Source organism: Pseudochaenichthys georgianus, chromosome 10 (assembly GCF_902827115.2).
Source record: "Pseudochaenichthys georgianus chromosome 10, fPseGeo1.2, whole genome shotgun sequence".
Classification (NCBI taxonomy): Eukaryota; Metazoa; Chordata; class Actinopteri; order Perciformes; family Channichthyidae; genus Pseudochaenichthys; species Pseudochaenichthys georgianus.
This window is the reverse complement of record NC_047512.1, coordinates 25,263,994-25,283,026: the sequence shown is the minus strand read 5'-3', so window position 1 is coordinate 25,283,026 and position 19,033 is coordinate 25,263,994. Positions and strand designations below refer to the sequence as shown.

Here is a 19,033-nt window from a genome sequence, read left to right as displayed (position 1 = left end):
ACTGAATCTCTTGACTCTGTGCAGCCACAAAGAGAAAGTATCACGTCTTCATACGGCGGGAGTGCACTGCATCACTGTCGAGGAAGAGCAGCTTTAAGACATGAGACAAAGACACATCATGTAAACAATCAGGACAAATGACAGTTCTATCATGCGCGCACATAATCAATGTTATTAGTTCATACAGTTCATACAGTTGCCATGAATATTTAACTTTCATGTCTTTCATGTTTCCAGCGTCAATTTCAGATGTTATTTGCTGGCATGACCTTTTGCAACTTATAACTGGTATTCTCAACAGATCTTGGTAAATACATTTTGGATTTGGCATACATGACTCAAGAAGGTTAAATGAAGATCAGTTATATGATTTATTTTCTCAAGTGTGGTTTATCTTCAAGGCATTTCTTTCCATTTTTAGATTTCCCTTTTCCTTCGAGAAACATAATGTTTTGCTCTACCATTTGAGCTTGATATCCTATTTTAGCAGCAAATCATATTCAACATTCGTATTCAGCCTGAAGGTATAATGCTTGGGCTTTGCCTTATTGATACAAAAAACAAAGCATCCTACATTTGATGTTGAGGTTCTCACAGAACTGGCATTATTGGTTATGTCACAGAGAAAATTAACTTAACACAAATTGATTTGTATGAACTTGACTTTCAACTCAGACTATTTACTATCTATTGGTCACTTTATGTTTGTAGAATCCACTTGACACTCATTGTGTAAGTGAATTGGTCATTTAAATGAGAATGTACATATAGTTTTGAATTCAGGCAGCTAACAAAGATGGATAAAAAAGTATTATACTTTATAATTAAATGCTTATGGTAAAGTGATACCTTGTCCATAGTAATAATCTCAATTGAATGTCGGGTTGAGTAGTGCAGTCAAGCAAATAGCCAACCGGACCAAATACTTGAGAAGCACTGAGCTGCATCCCAGAATCCCAAGGTCCTGTGTAGGAGTGAGCTGTGAGCAGATAGGGCTCTGCCAGAGCCCACGCAGTGCTGATGAGACAGAGATCATCTGCTAGATCTGGAAATCTATAACCCTCTCCCTGGTGAGTAAGGATGTTCAGAAATTAAGATAACTCAAACCAGTGGCAAATGCATAGTGTGTACCGTGGCATTATGTAAACAGCCAGTTCCTGTACCTCATTCTAGCAAAGTAGATTGGAGGTCCGGAGGTCATGCACAAAACAAAAACAGACCAAACACCTCCGGAGTACAATCATAAAGTCAGCGGTCGGCTATAAATGTAAAAAATAGAAATAACCATGCACAAAAACAATTACTTTGCTATCTTAATTGCTTTCCAAAGAAAATACTTTCTGTCACCTTTCCAATTAAAACATAACCAGTAGCTATATTAGATGTATTTTTAAATGGCGCCTGCAGCATGTCTTGTTGTCTAAAATATTGGATTCTACCTCTACATTTTAATGACCAGTTTCATTTATAGATGCAGGGGAATCAACACGGCTAAACAAAACAAAACAAATGCAAAAAGAATAGAGAATTGAGCAGCGCTTTATTCAGCCAGCTGGGGATCCAAACCCATTTACATTTAGTCATTTAGTAATTCCTCATATTACATTGCCAAATGGGTAACATTTGCTATATATTTTTTCAATTACGCCAACAGTTGCACAGAATCCCTTTTACATGCCATTCTCCTGACATTTCCTAACCCATGTGACATACACTTGGTGAAGTGTGAACCATTTCGCAAATGAGGGTTATTCTGGGAGAGTCACGTCTCCTCTCTCTCCACGGCACCCGGGAGAGGGTTGTAAAAGCTGTTGTCCTTTAGTTATGACGGAACACAAGGAGGAGCCGCGAGAGGGAAAGGAAAAGCTCTTCAATTGGAGTCCTCCTCTCCCTCTCTGTCTGCGTCCCTCTCTGTTCCTCTGCCTGGCTCTTTCACTCTCTCTCTCTGCGTGTGCCCTGCTGCTCTGTCATCCTCAGGGATGTGTCTGAAGGAGACCATCTGTTGATCCATTTGTCTCCTGCTTTGCTTCCTCTGCCACCGCCTCTCTCCTATCGATGATCAGGCCTGGCCTTTCCCCTCTTTGTAACTGCCAACAGGCACTCGGGGCGAGGCGGGTGTGCTGTCGGGGGTGGGCCAGGGGCCTGTGCCCTCTGTAGACTCACACAAAGAGAGAAAATCAGGATTGGTGGACATGCCATCCTTTTTTGTTCATACATGAGCCCGGAGCAGCTGCTTTCTAATCAGTGTGTATCTAAAGTGAGCATTTATTTATTTATTTTTGCATGGTTGACATCAAAACTATTCCCTTTTCCCCCCCTTAGGACTTAAACACAGAGCTCATCATTATATGGAGGCATAGACCATGCAATAGATGTTAGAAGCAATGCTGTGTTGCTGAAAGACCATCACTGGAGGCTGGCAAGCATTTACCACCAACACAAACGCATGCGAGTGTTGCCACTAAAGAGAGGAAAGGGGGTATTGGTTTCCACGCACATCTTCTAGCTGTCACCTCGCATGTCTGTTCAGGGGTTTGATGGACACCGAGTCCACCGTGGGGACTTCATGGATTGCTTGCCTTTGATCTTCTCCCACGACTCTCCATTACCCATCATTCAGCTGGGTTTAGGCCCTGGAGAGCAGCTGGGAGAAGGTGGTGTGTTAACATGAGCTCTGATGCGCCCATGAGAGACCCACTGTCCAACTCAAGGCATCATAAAGCTGATTACACAGACAAGGGAGGAAAGAGCACACGGCTGCTGCCTTTTGTGAATAGTTCGACTGAAAGTGTGTGTAGTTCCGATGGGAACACCGAAGCATGTCAGAGGAAGGTGGTGTCTGATAGGATATGTAATAAGGTTGCAATCCATATGGAGGGTTTTGCAGCATCAAAATGATTGTAAATCTTATTATCACGTCTTTTTCTCTCCCCTCTGTGGAGTTTTCATAGATTCCTGTGGTTTCCATCAGCACTGCTCAATATATCCGATGATGGGTGCTCACCCGGGGAGACATGCCATTGATTTCCCATAAGGTGCAGATGACATGTGGTCACACGTACTCCTATTTTACCAATAGCCGCATCATCCAATAAGTCGTGATTTCAGCGCTGCTGTCACCCGGCGTGACGGTTCTTCTGACCAAATCGAGCGGGGGTTAGTCCCTGCGGATAACCTTTATGCTGCAGGAGCACAGGGAGGATGAATATCTGTGGCAGATTTAATGTGAAAGTTGCAGACTACCTTTTTATTGTAATTTAGTTTGAAGGCAAATCACTGTATGCATCGAGGTGACTTTTGTAATGGTGTAATATCTGTATGTGTTACAGGCTTCCTCAGTACTGGTGACCAGGCTGCTAAAGGGAACTACGGGCTCCTGGACCAGATCCAGGCGTTGAGGTGGATCAGCGAGAACATCGGCTTCTTCGGAGGAGACTCCAACCGCATCACTGTGTTCGGTTCTGGGATCGGAGCTTCCTGCGTCAGCCTGCTCACCCTCTCCCACCACTCTGAAGGTAAAGTACGGCGGAGATGTGGGGGGAATTGGGGGGTGGGGGATACAGCAGCTCATGCCTGCTAGTGTGTAGGCTGGCGATGCAGCTCCAGAGTTATTGAGTAATGTATTCTACTGTACTGCACAGCATGACGAAAGAAGCAGATGTTTGCATTTAAATGATTGTGATAGTCATTACCATACGGAAATTGAAACTTCTCGGCAGATTTCAGACCAAATGTGGGTCTTGATGTACTCTACCTCGTGTCTCTCTCTCTCTCTCTCTCTCTCTCTCTCTCTCTCTCTCTCTCTCTCTCTCTCTCTCTCTCTATGTAGGTATAATGTGTCTTTGTAATGTAGATAAAAAGGGACTTGATGTGCCAGTGAGAGCTTTTCGGTGGCATGCTAAATGACACACACGCTGTTCTCTTTTGTATGCAATGTTGTTTATCTGCTGGCTACCTTAGTGCTGCTTCATGATGATTAACTGCCCATCTCGACCAAGTCTTTAATACTAAACCTGGACATGTGATAAACATCCCTCATGTTATTACTTATAGGTAAGTTCATACATGAAGTGATTCTTTTTAGCTCCGTCCATGAGGTGCACCCTGCAGAGCCAAAAGGACACAGCATCATCTATAACCTGGAGTAATTGCACTCAGTCACGTATTCAACCAGCCGTTAGAAAAGCCGGCTGATTGTTTTGCGCTTAATTGATAGTACAGTAGCAGTGGGTACATGACAGGTTATTAGGCTATTGAGGTGCTGTTGTATAGCATGCTGTTTTTTCCCGCTGTGTTTATGTGGATGTAATATTCCAAATGAGAAATCTTTACATTCAGCCACACTCACAGCCTGCTTGTGAACATGTTCACAAGCCACAAACATGCTGCTTTTGACACGCACGGTTGCAAATCTAACACAGGGCTTTTACTCTGCATTAAATGTAAGTGAATTACATTAAAGCAATCGCTCTTGCACGAGATAATGATTGGTCTTAGGCGATATTGTGGTCAAGAAGCTATTAGGTGGCTAACGCACAACCACCACACACATTAACATACACACACACACACACACACACACACACACACACACACACACACACACACACACACACACACACACACACACACACATCTGAGAGTAGAATCTGTGTTCTCAGATGTCTGATAATAGACTGACATTTAAAAGAGGTCATTTGAACTCCTCTCCTCCGGTCCCTACTACAGTGCCAGGGATTTGTGATGTGTTTTGCATTCTCCAATTTGCATTAAAGTGTTACTAATTGCCTTGATTTCCTCCGATGAATGATGACTGCTTTTGGATTGAATTTTTACCATAAATGCCTTTTTTATTCATACTCCATAATGTTACGCTTCATGTAGCATGTTATTATACTGCCAGTGAAACCATCTCCTCTGCCTCCCAGTAAATTGGATATTACCAGCTCTGTTTTTTCCCCTGAATGGAAATGTATGCCCCACTGATGGGATACAAAAAAAAAAAGGAAGTAAAATTTGAGGGATCCAAGAAAATTGAAACAGGAAGCCTTCTATCAGGCTAGGACTCTTGCTGTGAACGTTACCAATGGCAATCAGATTTCACACAGTCTCTCTCAGAGCACAGATTGTTGTAATTATATAAAGTTTAGGACTGGAGTGGGCTGCATGATGTGACAGGAAATCTGAGTGACATTTTTTATTTTCGCACCTGCTTTCACAACTGCCGCTGTACCACCCCTCCCGTCGTCCTCCTCCTCTCCTATAGTCTTAACGGCTGAGGTAAAAGCATGTAGGATGTTCTTGTTGCCAAGACTACGAAATAAACAAAAAAGGAATCAAAGTGTCTGGGTCTGCATGGCGGTGTGAAAATTGATGTTAAAATCTATCATCAAGTGAATTACATACTGTGGCATGAGCACACCTGGTCTCAGGTGGCCTCTAATAATGGAGTGGTGTGATCATCTCGTCTCCATGTTAGCAGACTGGAGTTTTCTACTTTGCTCTCTAAATGAAAATTGAGTCAGGAAAAAAAGATTGTCAACAATGCGTCATTGTTCTAAATTCATTTCCTGATTGTGTTCTTCATTGCAGCGTCTAGATATAGAGACCGTGGTGTCTTATTGAATGCGGCATGTTTGAATTCAGAAGTAGCATGCGGTCGGATATGATGAACATAGAATATGACTCACAAACATTTCCTTTCACCTGATGCTCAGATTCAGGATAACGAGGCCCAGATATAAAAGAGAAAAAGTAAATCAGTGATGACACACTGTTCTGGAGCTCCCTGGTATGTCAGTGTATTTAATGACAGTATTCCTGCTCTTACTGTACACAGTCTGTCATTACTGCCTACAGTGCATTGACTCTCCATCTAACAGAGACTTCCTTTTATGCCTGTTGGTGGCATAGTGACAACTTACTTCAGACGCTCCGTGCTCCTCCTGAAGCCTATTTAATAAGCTGGATCCTCCTATATCATCCTAGCCCTACGGCCTCTCTCTTTGATTGCCTTCTCCTCTGGCCTGGCCTTGGTGGCGTCTCCATGTGGGCGTGCCGAGGGGTCCAGTCACACAGGGTACATCCATCACCTCCCCTCCCCCTGGCCTGCGTGGATGCTGCCCTGGACGTCCTCTCGTGAGGGCTAGATCTTTTAGACCCCGATCCCTGCCCTGTCTCCTCCATCTAATCTCCTCCTCACTGCACCCATCTGTCTCCCTGCCTTCACAGACAATAAAAGCATGCAAGAGACACACGTTCTCATTCATAACACTCCGTTCGATGTCTCACTATGGGATGCGCCTCATCGCGGAGCAAACAGAAGCATCAATCTCATTACGCCAATCCTGATTGGCTGGTGATCTTGACGTCAACGTCAGGGGAAATCACCCCCTATAAGTAGCCTGCGCCACGACGCATGCGTCATTCAAACACCTCTTCTCGCTTCAGAGCACATCTCTAATGGTAGCCGGGCTAGCTTAACAGTCCACAGACTGAACCCAAAGCTAATTACGGTCGACGGGCGTTAGCCGGCTACCCTATTCTGCCTCGCAGAAGAGTATGGTACTAACACACCAGTTAGTATTATAGTCAACCTCGCCGTTCTTCCTCTGGAATTAAGGTAAGGTTTTGACTTTCAAGTTAGCAACACACCCGTTGCTAGCTTGTGTTTTTCCCTCACTGCCGACACCACGGTAGCGAGGACGTTTTTTCTTTTCTCTTCTCACGGAGGAGAAAAGGATTAAAAGAATATTACCACACCAGGTAATATTCTTTGAGAAAAAAGACCCACACTACCTTTTTTCTCCGGATTAAAGACAGATTGGTAACACCTTTTTTCTCGACGTACCTGTTAAGAGCGGGTCCTCTCCACGCCTCGCGGCGAACGAGATGGACGCCTCTCTCCCTCACACCAGAGGAGTCAGGGACTGTTTGGGGAAAAAACATTTTCCCCAAACAACGAGGACGAAGAGACAACTCCTTCCGGTCTTCCCGGAGATGTTGGATGAGGTGTCGGTCTCGTGGAGAGACCAGCCCTTTAGCAACAAGGCCCCAATCCAGGGTGCCTCCTCCCTTGACTGTGACGGTATGGAGAGGCTCGGCCTGCTCCGCATACCGCCTATGGAACCGCTGGTGGCAGCCCACCTCCTACCGAGGATGGGCCCGTCACCAAGCAGGAACCCCACACTGCCAGCGAAGGCGGACCGATTCCAGTCGACCATGACGGAACGGTCCTACAAAGCTGCAGCATTGTCCGCCAGAGCTCTGAACGTTTCCTCGATGCTAACCGCGTACCAAGCGGAGCTCTGTGAGGATCTGTCGAGCGATTCTGGACCGGCCACTCTGGACGAGATAGCCGCGGTCACAGACATTTGTCTCCGTGTCCAACGCTGCGCCGTCCAGGCCATGGGCAAAGTGATGGGGATCATGGTGGTGCAGGAAAGAGCTAGATGGCTCAACCTCACCAACCTCCCGGACCGGGAAAAGGAAGATGTGCTTGACATGCCCATCGTTCCCGAGGGGATTTTCGGCTCCGCTCTCGCTTCCATGCAGAGGAGGTGCGAGTCGAAAAAGAAGGAAGTCGAGGACCTCCACCTCTGTCTCCCTCGAAGGGTCCAGCCGCTGCCTTCGCAACAGCGGCACCTTCGCCCAAGCTGCTCCGAACCCTGCTAGGTTTAAAGTACCAGGTCAGCAGAGGTCGCAGCCCGCCCCGAGTCCCCAGCCCAGGCAGGAGACGAGGGCGAGTTGGTCTAGAAAATCTCCGGTCCCGGCTGCAGCCCAGGCGCAACCAACCCAGAATTTCGGCCAGCAGTCGAGGAGGAAGAAGCGAGCGGCATGACAGCCCCTCCTTCTCCCCTCTGTGACAGAGCTGGAAGTTCTTTCCCCGGCTCGAAACGTGTCCCCGCTGCCTCGAGAGATGCCTCAACGCCATCCTCAAGTCCGCATAAAGCACATGTCACATCTTTGTTGTTTAAATAAACCATTTTTCGCTGACGCATCCAGGCTTCGGGCCAAGGGTGCAGCTAAAAAAAAATGAAAAGAAAAACAATAAACAGTCCGTTAACTATAAATCCCCTTCTGAGAGCAGCTACGGCCTCTCTCAAAAGGCGGATAATAAACGGGTCTGTGAAGGCACCACCGCCACGCGCATGCGCAGTGACGGTGGGGATTGTTGAGATGGGGTACCACCGTGTTCAGACACTAGAGGTCCCCATGACACAACAAACAGAGTCTCAGAGGGCAAGAGATGTGACATCTCCGCTGGCTCTAAGGAGCACACGGTGGAAGATGCTCACAACATCTGCTTGGGTTTTCAAGACAGTAACACAGGGTTACAGACTCCAATTCGCTGTCACCCCCCCTCGTTTCTCGGGCATTTTGTATTCACAAGCCCGAGGAGAGTCAGCCCATATTCTAGAGAGAGAGATCCTCTCATTTCTAGAAAAGAGGGCTATATCTGTTGTACCTGCCGAGCAGAGTCAGAGTGGCTTTTATTCCAAGTACTTCCTCGTCCCCAAACGGGGAGGGAACGGAATCCGGCCAATACTGGATTTGAGGGTTCTGAACAAATATCTAAAAAGATACAAATTCAGAATGCTCACTCACACATCTCTGCTGCGTCTCGTGCGACAAGATGATTGGTTTACATCAGTCGACCTGAAAGATGCGTATTTCCACGTCCCAGTATATTATCCACACAGGAAATATCTGAGGTTCGCATTTCAGGGGATCTGTTACGAATACAGAGTACTTCCCTTCGGCCTGTCTCTCAGTCCAAGAGTGTTTGTACGATGTACGGAAGCCGCGATAGCCCCGTTAAGACAACAGGGTATTCGCCTGGCGACCTACCTGGACGACTGGCTGCTTCTCGCACAGTCGGAGCACGAGGCTATTACGCAGACAAGTGTCCTCGTAAAGCACCTGCTCAACCTGGGGTTCATAATAAACACAGAGAAGAGCATGTTGTGCCCCGCGCAGACTATACTCTTCCTGGGGTTACACCTGAACTCGGTGCCCTTTACAGCCCGACTGTCAGCGGAAAGAGTGAAAGCTTTCAGAGCTTGTCTCGCTCAATTCCAGCTGCGCAAACATGTTCTCTTCAGAACATGCCTGCGTTTAATGGGGCTCATGGCGTCAGCCATCCTGGTCGTACGACTAGGACGCTTACACATGAGGGAGTTTCAGCGATTTTTCACCCACACCCAGAGCGCTTGGCCTTATGGGCCTGGCCCGTGAGTGGTACAACCTGAATACAGTGAGACTCCCTCATAGGGTGATAAACACTATTCACAGTGCGAGAGATTCCTACACCAGGTCTCTCTAATATAGTGCTGTTACTGGTCCTGGCTTCCGCCAGGCGAGCCAGTAATGTTTTCATGCACTATCTGTACATATTTTTTCACACACTCGGTTCACCCCAGGGCAAACGAGAGTGTTGTTGAAGCCAACCCTGTCCTTATACTCAAGGTGGTTGGGTCATGTACCCCAATGGACAGCAGCTGGATTTGCTGTGTCCAGTTCTTGCTTACGCACCTGTATGGACAGATCAGGGGTACTTGTCATAATGACCAACTCCTGGTGTCCTGGGCTAACCCTTATAAGGGCAAGCCTGTTACTAAGCAACGGCTCTCCCACTGTCTTGTGGAAGCAATTGCTTTGGGGCCCATACGAGTCAGAGTTCGCAGGCACCCTCTGGTCCGCGAGCTCTTTCGACTCAGGGTCTGGCTGCATCCTGGGCTCTGTCCAGGATGTCTCCCATCCAAGACGTCAAGATCACCAGTAATGAGATTGATGCTTCTGTTTGCTCCGCGATGAGGCGCATCCCATAGTGAGACATCTCACTTCATGTTACTCTGAGGCCTGGGGTTACGTAAGTAACCTATAGCTTTCTCTCCATGTGCCAGTGTGTCTCTCTCCCTCTCTCTCTCTGGGTTTCTGCTCCTTAGTCTGCAGCATGTGTGGTGTGTTGCTATTAATAAGATGGCTGCCTTGTCTTCTATATGCCAAGCAATCTAGGCGCACATCTGAGACTTTGGAAGCAGAGTGGTCATTAAAAGCGCAGTCCCTCTCGGCAGGAGAGTGTTTTTGAGCAGCTTATTAAATGTAGCTCAACAGTTGTGTTCCCAAAGAGGGAAATCTATGTCCCCATCTTCTTTTTCACCAGCTTCAAACAGAAAGCGGCTGAAGAAGTTCAGGAGCAAGGACATTAGCCAGGATTATCTATCTGGCATCGCGCAGGCACTAATTGAACATGCAGATTTGGCTTTTTTCCCTATCTCCTAATAATCATTACGATGTGAGATAGCTTCTCTGCACATGAACAGAATACCAAGTAGCTTGTGACGCAGACCTCTGGGTTTGTACATATGTATCTTAGCGCAGTTGTTACATCTGTTTCTCCATTCACAACCTACTTCGAGAAAACATACTGTGTATCTACGCAAAAGTGTCTGCATCAGTGTGCACGCCGACCCCTCTCTTCACGGAGCACACACAAGGGAAGGGCTAGTTGTCGAGCTGCTGAAGGTCGTTTGGTTTCTTTTTTTCTCTTCTCTTCCTGTAAGCAATCAGGATAAAAGCTCCGCTTCTGAGAAAGTGCTCCCCTTTTAATGGAACGTCTTGGACATTAAAGACAGCTAGTGTGGAGGATCCTTCATGCCAATGTCAGCTTTCATTTTTATTAAGACTTCTGTGTTATTGAGGACCATAAATGTGCATGTTAAATGCTTAGGTTTTATTACAGCAGTGCAATGAGTACCAAGGCTTTTTAATGCAAGACACCAGAGAGCAAACAGTGAAACCCCTTGAACCATGAGTACCGAGAGGGCAGCGTGACAGGTGCTCGGTTTTTAGCTAAGGGTAACAAGTTTTGAATCCATTTAGTGTGAAGGATAGCACAGGAAGTGATTAAGTGAAGGAGTGCATTGTGGGATGTATAGAGATCGAGGATCAGAGAGATTGAAAAAATCAAATGGCGTGTCAGGTAATTCTTCTCTAATCTAAAATGTTAACTTTATTAATGGTGGCTTCTCGTAGTGAAATACTGCTGTGGATTTTGGACTAAAATGAATTATTCATGCAGTCTTGAAAGGGATGTGAGTTGGAAGTCATATTAATTCATGTGTTTCAGTGTAGTCTCCTCCAGCTGATTGGATAAAAACTGGAACATCTCTTAGAGGGATTTATGATTACAGTAAGGCACAAACTGTGGTTTCCTTTATGACCAAATTTGATAAAGTATGTGCAGTCAGTGAAACATCTGAAGGCAAAATGGCTGTCAAATAAAAGTTTTAACAAACTAAAAAGAACCATAATACCCCAGACATTTAGAGTGGCACTTTTTACTTAAATCAGATATTTAGCTTGTTATTATTCAGTGCTATTCATCCCTAATACATTTATCACAACAATTGCACTGGTCTGACCAACCTTTAACCATCTGTTGTTGTTGTTGTTGTCGGTGTTTCAATGATAAACTTCACCCAGGTTTTGTTGTTTCTTTTAAAACACCTTTCTCCTCTCACCCTCTACGCATCTTCCTTTGAATGGTAAACAAGACAAACACTTAAAATGATACTTATACATAAGCACAAAAACAAATAGATAAAAGCACTGTAATAAAGAATTACGAATTTTGAAAATATTCATAGTAATCATAAGCATCAAAAGGAGAATTTGTAACATGTTAAATTGTTGGTTTGGGCTGAATATTTCATATTATTGAAATTGACTGGCCCCCTCATTAAATAGTAGCAATTGCTTTATCAATCCTAAATGTGCTTTACTATTACATAAACTGGCTTTAGGTGTTTATAAAAATCAAATGTGTTAGAGCAGATTCAGACGCTGACATCTGAAGCTGTGCTTTCAGGCTTCATTTATCTATATTTTTTTCTAATTTCTGTGTCACCTCTCAAACCTAGATTTTTTGGGAAGATAAAGTGTAATTAATTTAGTTGTTTTCATTTATTTAAGTCTATTTCAATTTGTAACTAATTCCTTTCCTCTATGGTTTAATTAATTATTAACTAAGTAACTATTTTCATAATGAAAAGATTATTTTAGTAGCTCCTTGAAGCAAAAGTCAACAAATATAATATAGTAAATCAAATATCTCTGTTTTTCTGTGGTTTTACAAAACTGGCAAAACATTGAGAGGTGAATGATCCTTCACTCTTTCAAATATTATATTCAACCCTTTGATGCACAAGCTATGCAAACCCCTTCTAAGGGACAACATGGGTCAACAATGACCCGTATTGACCTACAATGTTATTTTGTGCATGGCTGAGTGTTTCGTAGCTATATGTTTGGAAATCAATTTATTTAATCATTTAATATTCTAAGTATTTATTTAATATCTTGTTTTTGATCAGCACACATCATTATTTTCATTCTACATTTCTTGATTTAGGAAATAAAACCGTTTTTGTACTTCTACATCAAGTTTGAATACATGGGTAAAAAATGACCCATGTATATATGTCTATATGTGTATATAATAATAATTATGCTATAAATAATTATTTTAGCAGTGATTTGAACCAAACGATACATGTGGCTGGGGGATTTGTGCATTTTAGTCTTTTTAGCCCACATCTTTCCATTGCTCCTGTAATGTGCTTTTGGAGGCGGGGCGTGCCATCCATGCGCCTCTTTATACACAGTATAGACAAAAGTATTGGGCCACCTACACACATTACACCTACAGGAGCTTTTATGACATCCCATTCCAAATTCTTAGGCATTCATTTGAAGTTGGTTCCACCTTTTGCAGCTATAACGGCTTCCACTCTTCTTGGAAGGCTTTCTACAAGATTTTGGAGTCTGTCTGTGGGAATTTTTGCACATTCATCCAGGAGAGCATTTGTGAGGTAAGACACTGATATTGGACGAGAGGGCCTGGCTCGCAATCTCCGTTCTTCCACACCAAACTCATCCAACCATTCCTTTATGGACCTTGCTTTGTGGGGCACAGTCATGCTGGAAAAGAGAACAGAAAAGGGCCTTCCCCAAACTGTTTCCACAAGGTTTGAAGCCTAGAATTGTCCAAAATGACTTGGAAAGATGAAACATTAAGAATCCGCTTCCCCGGAGTGGCCTAGGCCAACCCCAGAAAAACAACCCCATAGCATTATCCCCCCTCCACCAAACTTTACAGTTGGCACAATGCAGTCGGGCAGACCCAGACTTCTATCAAACTTCCAGATAGAGAAGCGTGATTGGTCACTCCACAGAACACGTTTCCAATGCTCCAGAGTCCAGTGGTGCGTTTACACCACTCCATCCAACGCTTGGCATTGTGCTTGGTGATGTTAGGCTTGATGCAGCTGCTCGGCCATGAAAACCCATGAAGTTCCCACAGTTTTGGTGCTGATATTAGTATATATATTAATGCCAGAGCTGGTTTGGAACTCTGCAGTTATTGAGTCAGCAGAGCTTTGGCCACTTGTATGCACTATGCGCCTCAGCCACATGACTCACCATGGTCTTGTTGCCACTGAATGCAGATTCTGAGCTATGCTTCTCCCTCAATTTGGATGGCTTCATGACAGGTGGTATGTCCGGCTTGTTCTGGCGAAGAGTCCCAACAATGGTCAGGTTCTTCTCAAGGAGCTTCTCAGCCAGAGGGATACTGGTGAAGAAGTTGTCCATTGTGATGTATAATAATATCGTACACTAGCAGCATTTGGCCAGTTCCTCCTGTGTAATTTGACAGAGACATGAACTCTCTTCCTCACTAGTAATGGATGACAAGGTCAGGTAATGTTTAAATAGTATGTACAGTTATCTTTCACGAGATACCAAATATCTCAAATATCTATGAATTACATGAATCAGTCGTGCAAAAGCAGCCTGTTGAGTTGTGACAAGTTTGGCATGTGAAAAGTTGTCCACGGTTAACATGTGCCTAACTGCAATAGTTTACAAATAAAAGCTTCCTATCAAATTCCATAGTAAATACATGTTTGGTCCAAATCACTGCTAAAATGATTATTTATAACAAAATTATTATTATAGTATGTATTTATTTATTTTTTAATCACACTTGCATATATGAGTCATTTTTTAACCATGTTTCATTTCATTTCAAACCTTTATTTATACAGATAAAATCCCATTGAGATCATTGATCTCTTTTCCAAGGGAGACCTGCTCAAGTAGTTCCACATGAAACATAAAAGCATAAACAGAACAACAAAAGGACATCATACAGCATCATTTACAAAATTATCCACATAAACAGGTACCAATAGCTTCTGATTGAGTAGCATCCAACCGAGCTTTAAAAACATTTAGTGGCACCAGATTGTTCAGTTTCCATTTAATTTGCAGACTATTCCAAGACAGAGGAGCTGCGCATCTAAAAGCTGTCTTCCCTAAGACAGTCCTAGCAGTTGGCACATTTAATAAAACCACAGCATTCGATCTCAGGCAGTAGCCACTTACAATTCTCCGTGAGATCAGGGAGCAGATATAAGATGGAAGTTTCCCTAGCATGGCTTTGTATATAAAAATGTACCAGTGACTGAGCCTCCGTACAGTTAGTGAAACCAGCCCTTGCATACAGGGTACAGTGATGGGTTAATGCTTTACAGTTTGTCACAAATCTCAGTGCACTGTGATACGCAGCATCTAACTTGACCAGGCAATGGGCAGGTGCATTCATATAGACCAGATCCCCATAGTCCAGCACAGGTAAAAAGGTCACAGTGACTAGCCTTTTCCTGGCCTCAAGCGAGAAACAGGACTTGTTTCTGAAAAAGAACCCTAGCCTAACCCTCAGTTTTTTTAGCAGGTTATTGACATGAAGTTTAAAAGAGAGACAATCATCAAGCCAGATACCAAGGTATTTGTAACAGGCAACAACTTCAAGTTTTGTTCCTAGCGTAGTTACAATATCTAAAACAGGCAGTAAGAGGTGGAGCAATAAAATCTGCAGCTATCTTTAAAAAGAAAGGTTCCAAGTTGTCCGGGCCAGCCGGTTTCTTAGGATCTAGCTTAGATAAGGCTTCATGAACAACATTGACAGTAAAAGGAGTAAAACTGAAAGGGTTTTCCAGACCACGTTGTTCAGAGTCACAGACTGTGGTGTTCACAGAAGCAGAGTTAGTCACAGAAACAAACATAGAACCGCAGGACACAAAATGCTCATTAAAGCAATTTAGCATAGTGGCCCTGTCCGATATAGTGCCAGATGCTGAGGTAAGGCACAGAGGTAGCTCATTACGGATCTCACCGGTTGATATCGATTTAATGGCTTTCCAAAATTTCCTAGGATTATTCAGATTCTTTGTGGTAACTGACAAATAGTACTTAGATTTAGCACTTTTGACATTTGAAGTGAAGCTATTCCTTAGCTGCCTAAAACGCAGCCATTCTACCTCAGAGCCTGATTTCCTAGCCTTTGCCCAGGCCTTGTTTCTCTCAAGAAGGAGACTAGACAGCTCAGCAGAAAACCAAGGATTGTCTCGTCCCTTCACTCTAAATTTACGCAGGGGTGCATGTCTATCAATGATCTCCATAAAACCAAGATAAAAAAAAATAAGACCATGCGGTTTCAACATCAGCACACAGATCGATTTTACTCCAATCAAAATCAAACAGATCATGCACAAAACCCTGCTCCACAAAATGTTTTTTGTCTCTCTTGATGATAATGCAAGGTTTAACCTTTTGGACCTTAGTGTCCCTAATTGTGGCTACAACACAGTGGTCACTCAGATCATTTGTAAATACTCCCACAGATGAATATTTATGGGGAACATTAGTTAAAGTGAGATCAATTAGGGAGGATTTATTAGGGGACTTAATATTTGGGCAAGTAGGACTGTCAACAATATGAGTAACATTCAATGAGATACAAAGGTTTTTAAAATCCTCTGACACTGCAGTTAACCAGTCCCAGTTAAAATCTCCAAGTAGCACTATTTCCTTGTAGTCTAGTTGTGATAAAAGATTTGCTAGTGAAGACAAGGAGTCTTTGACAGCTGAGGGGGGTCTGTAACAACTCACTACCATGACCTGTTGACCCTTTGCCACTTCTATATTTAAGGCTAAAAATTCAAATTGCTTACTGATCGATTTGGAAACTAATGTGGTTACACTGAACTTATTCTTAACATAAATTGCAACGCCACCACCTTTATTAGGCCGGTCGGTACGATACACATTAAAACCATTTAAGGCAATGTCAGAGGCCAACATAGACTTATTTAGCCATGTTTCAGATAACACAATGACGTCAGCGTCAGTCGAGCTCGCCCAGATACGGACAAAATCTAGTTTACCTAACAGACTGCGCACATTCAAGTGGATGAAACCCAACCCAGACCTAGCCAGAGTAGCGATCTGACTATTACTACTGGGCGGACCAGGGTTAGGTTGTACATTTCCTGACAGTAATAACAACAAAAAAACCAGGCATCTTTTCCTCTTAAATGACACACATACATTGTCATCTAATTTAGAAACACCGGAAAAGTCTGCGAGAGTGTGATTAGAGCTTAAGAAGCAGTCCTGAAGAACCATCATCGCAGGAAAACAAAAAAGACAAACATATTTTGTCGAGCAGATTGACTTTGACAAGGCAACCGGTAATTGTTTGAGCAACACATCCGAACCTCTGCAGGGGATGCCCACTGCGGGTGGCAGAACAGACCTGAATCCAGTAGTCTTCTCAGAATGACTATCTTCTCATAGTCCAAAACAGTTAACAGGCACAGTAGAATCACGATATGGGCCATTTTCCCAGACCAGCACAGCATCCGGATAGGCGTGCAAGCAGGCCCGAAATGTGGAGGCGCTCCGTTCTCCTCGCGATATCCCCGGTGCAGAACCTCCTCAGTACAGCAGGATAGGCGAAGCAGGACCAGCTCGAGGCATAGAGGCGCTCCGGTCTCTCCGCGATATCCCCGTGGTAAAACGTCCTCGGCACCGTAGGGCACGACAGGTGGAGCAGGTTAGTTCCTAAATTAAGAAAGGGAGAATGAAAATAATGATTGTGGTGATCAAAAAGAGATATTAAAAGAATACTTGGAATATTAAATGACTAAATGAATTAATTTCCCAAAATATAGCTAAGAAACACTCAGCCATGCATGAAATAACATTGTATGTCAATACGGGTCATTTTTGACCCATGTGGTCCCTTAGAAGCGTAGAGATACAAAAAAGATTTTAATTCAAAAATAAGAAAGGAAAAATGAAAGTAAGAAGCTGTGATGATCATAAACAAGTTAATTGAGGAATAACTGGGATTTTGAATTGTTAAAGTAATTTGTTGCAAAGATATTTACAATTAAAACTCACTCGGGTCACTTTTGACCCATGTTGTGTATTAAAGGGTTACATCTCTTAATATGTTGGTTGTTTCAGTGCATTTTGATTGACTTCACCTGCACAACATTACAAGGCCGGTTAGTAACAGACCTCTTTGTAAGGTGTTGTGAATTCACCACACAAATCAGTGAAAATGACTACAGTGATGTCTCTGGCATGTATTTACCACAAGGGCCTATAGAGGAAGGAAATAATACTGACAACTATGTTTATTAGAGCACGGATCAATCTGCCTCTGTCAATCTGGCTGAAACAGTGCTGCCATTGTGGGATTCAAAGCCTGTGTTTACCGTGATCACCTAACCTCTGCTCTGACAATAATTTACCATGTACATGCAGGCTCGTAGTTTTCCTTTGAGGGAACAACACAACTACTTGTGTAGTAAGGCTGCTGGGAATTGTGAAGATGTGTTGAGCTTAGTAAATTTGTGTAGCCATTCATTGCTGTATGTTGAGATATCGACAGTTAATCTCAGACTAATGTAAATGCTGCTCCAAATTACCCTGTCTCACCGAGTGGGGAAGGAAGCCAGCAGGCCATATAGATGAAGAGTGGGTGAGCGTTACACTACATCACTGCTTTAACTGTAATGTTACATCTGGCTATGACCTTTGAAAATAACACGTGTGGGTTTCCATCCTGAAACGAGACCCAGGGGAGGTTCTCCATGTGGAATGGCCTACAGGCCTGAGCACTCTTTAATGCCCCTGTGCCGAGCTGTCACCATACAGATCTGGAGGTGTGACCCATCCACGCTTAATTTATGTGGGCTCGGGCATCCCGTATCATCCATCCCTCTCCTGTAGTCAAATAAAGGCACCTTACAAGAGCTGGAATGTGAATTGAAGTCAGGGGGAAAGATAGCTGCATAACCACGTCCCTGGGATGTTATTTATACACGATTCAGCTGCCATTGTTGTGTAAAAGCCTTGTGCTTGAGAAAACCAGGGGCAATTGTCAGAAGTTCAATAGACCCTATTTCTGAGATGTCAAAGGCATTCAGCAACTCGACACTGTAAAGTTACCTGGGTGTTTGGGGCACCAGAATGCCTCCATCTCCAGCTTTGATTGGGCTGTTTGCTGAAGGGTGTCTGTGCATCTCTGGGTGTGAAAAAGGGCTATGCGAGATGAGAGAATGGGGACGCTCCTTGTCAGGTGCCGTATTCTTCCAATTCCATTGACAAGAACGATAATTAAACCAGGGGGATGCCATCTCTGTGGAGCAAGAATGCTTGTATTTATTTACGCTGACTACTCGGCTTTGTTGTCTGCCATATAGTGTGGACGTCATTGTGTGGAAGAAGCAAACCGGTTTTAACAAGTGGCCTATGTGGCATTTTTCAGTCACTCTTTGAACGGCAGTGTGTATGACTTTGTATAGCAGAGAAAAACCAAATAAATTGCTTTATTCTTTCACAAACAGAATTCATAAGAAATTGGAAAGGGCCTAATGCAGGTACAGTAATAGGTTTTATTCTCTTCACTACTCAGCGTAGCAAAGAGAAAATGAAGCCAACGTTTTGAAGAAAAAGAGAGAAGGCCCTGTAAAGTAATGTGAGGGGGGAGGGGTGTTATTGGGTTAAAGATGGCTGTGCTGTGGTCAGATAACCACTTTTAAGTATCACTCTGGAAAAGAATATCCAGTAGGGCTGTCCATCAGAGTGAGGTAGCTTTACCTATCCCTAGCCA

The 19,033-nt window shown here is 43.8% G+C and overlaps 1 protein-coding gene across 2 annotated transcripts in view; it reads left to right on the top strand.

Moving 5' to 3' along the window:
* nlgn3a (neuroligin 3a) overlaps window positions 1-19,033 on the top strand; it is a 158,656-nt gene that overhangs the window by 100,350 nt on the left and 39,273 nt on the right. For both annotated transcript variants that reach the window (XM_034093499.2, XM_034093498.2), the window contains one exon: window positions 3,330-3,515. In XM_034093499.2, the coding sequence (XP_033949390.1) occupies window positions 3,330-3,515 (186 nt within the window). The remainder of the gene's footprint in view (window positions 1-3,329; window positions 3,516-19,033) is intronic.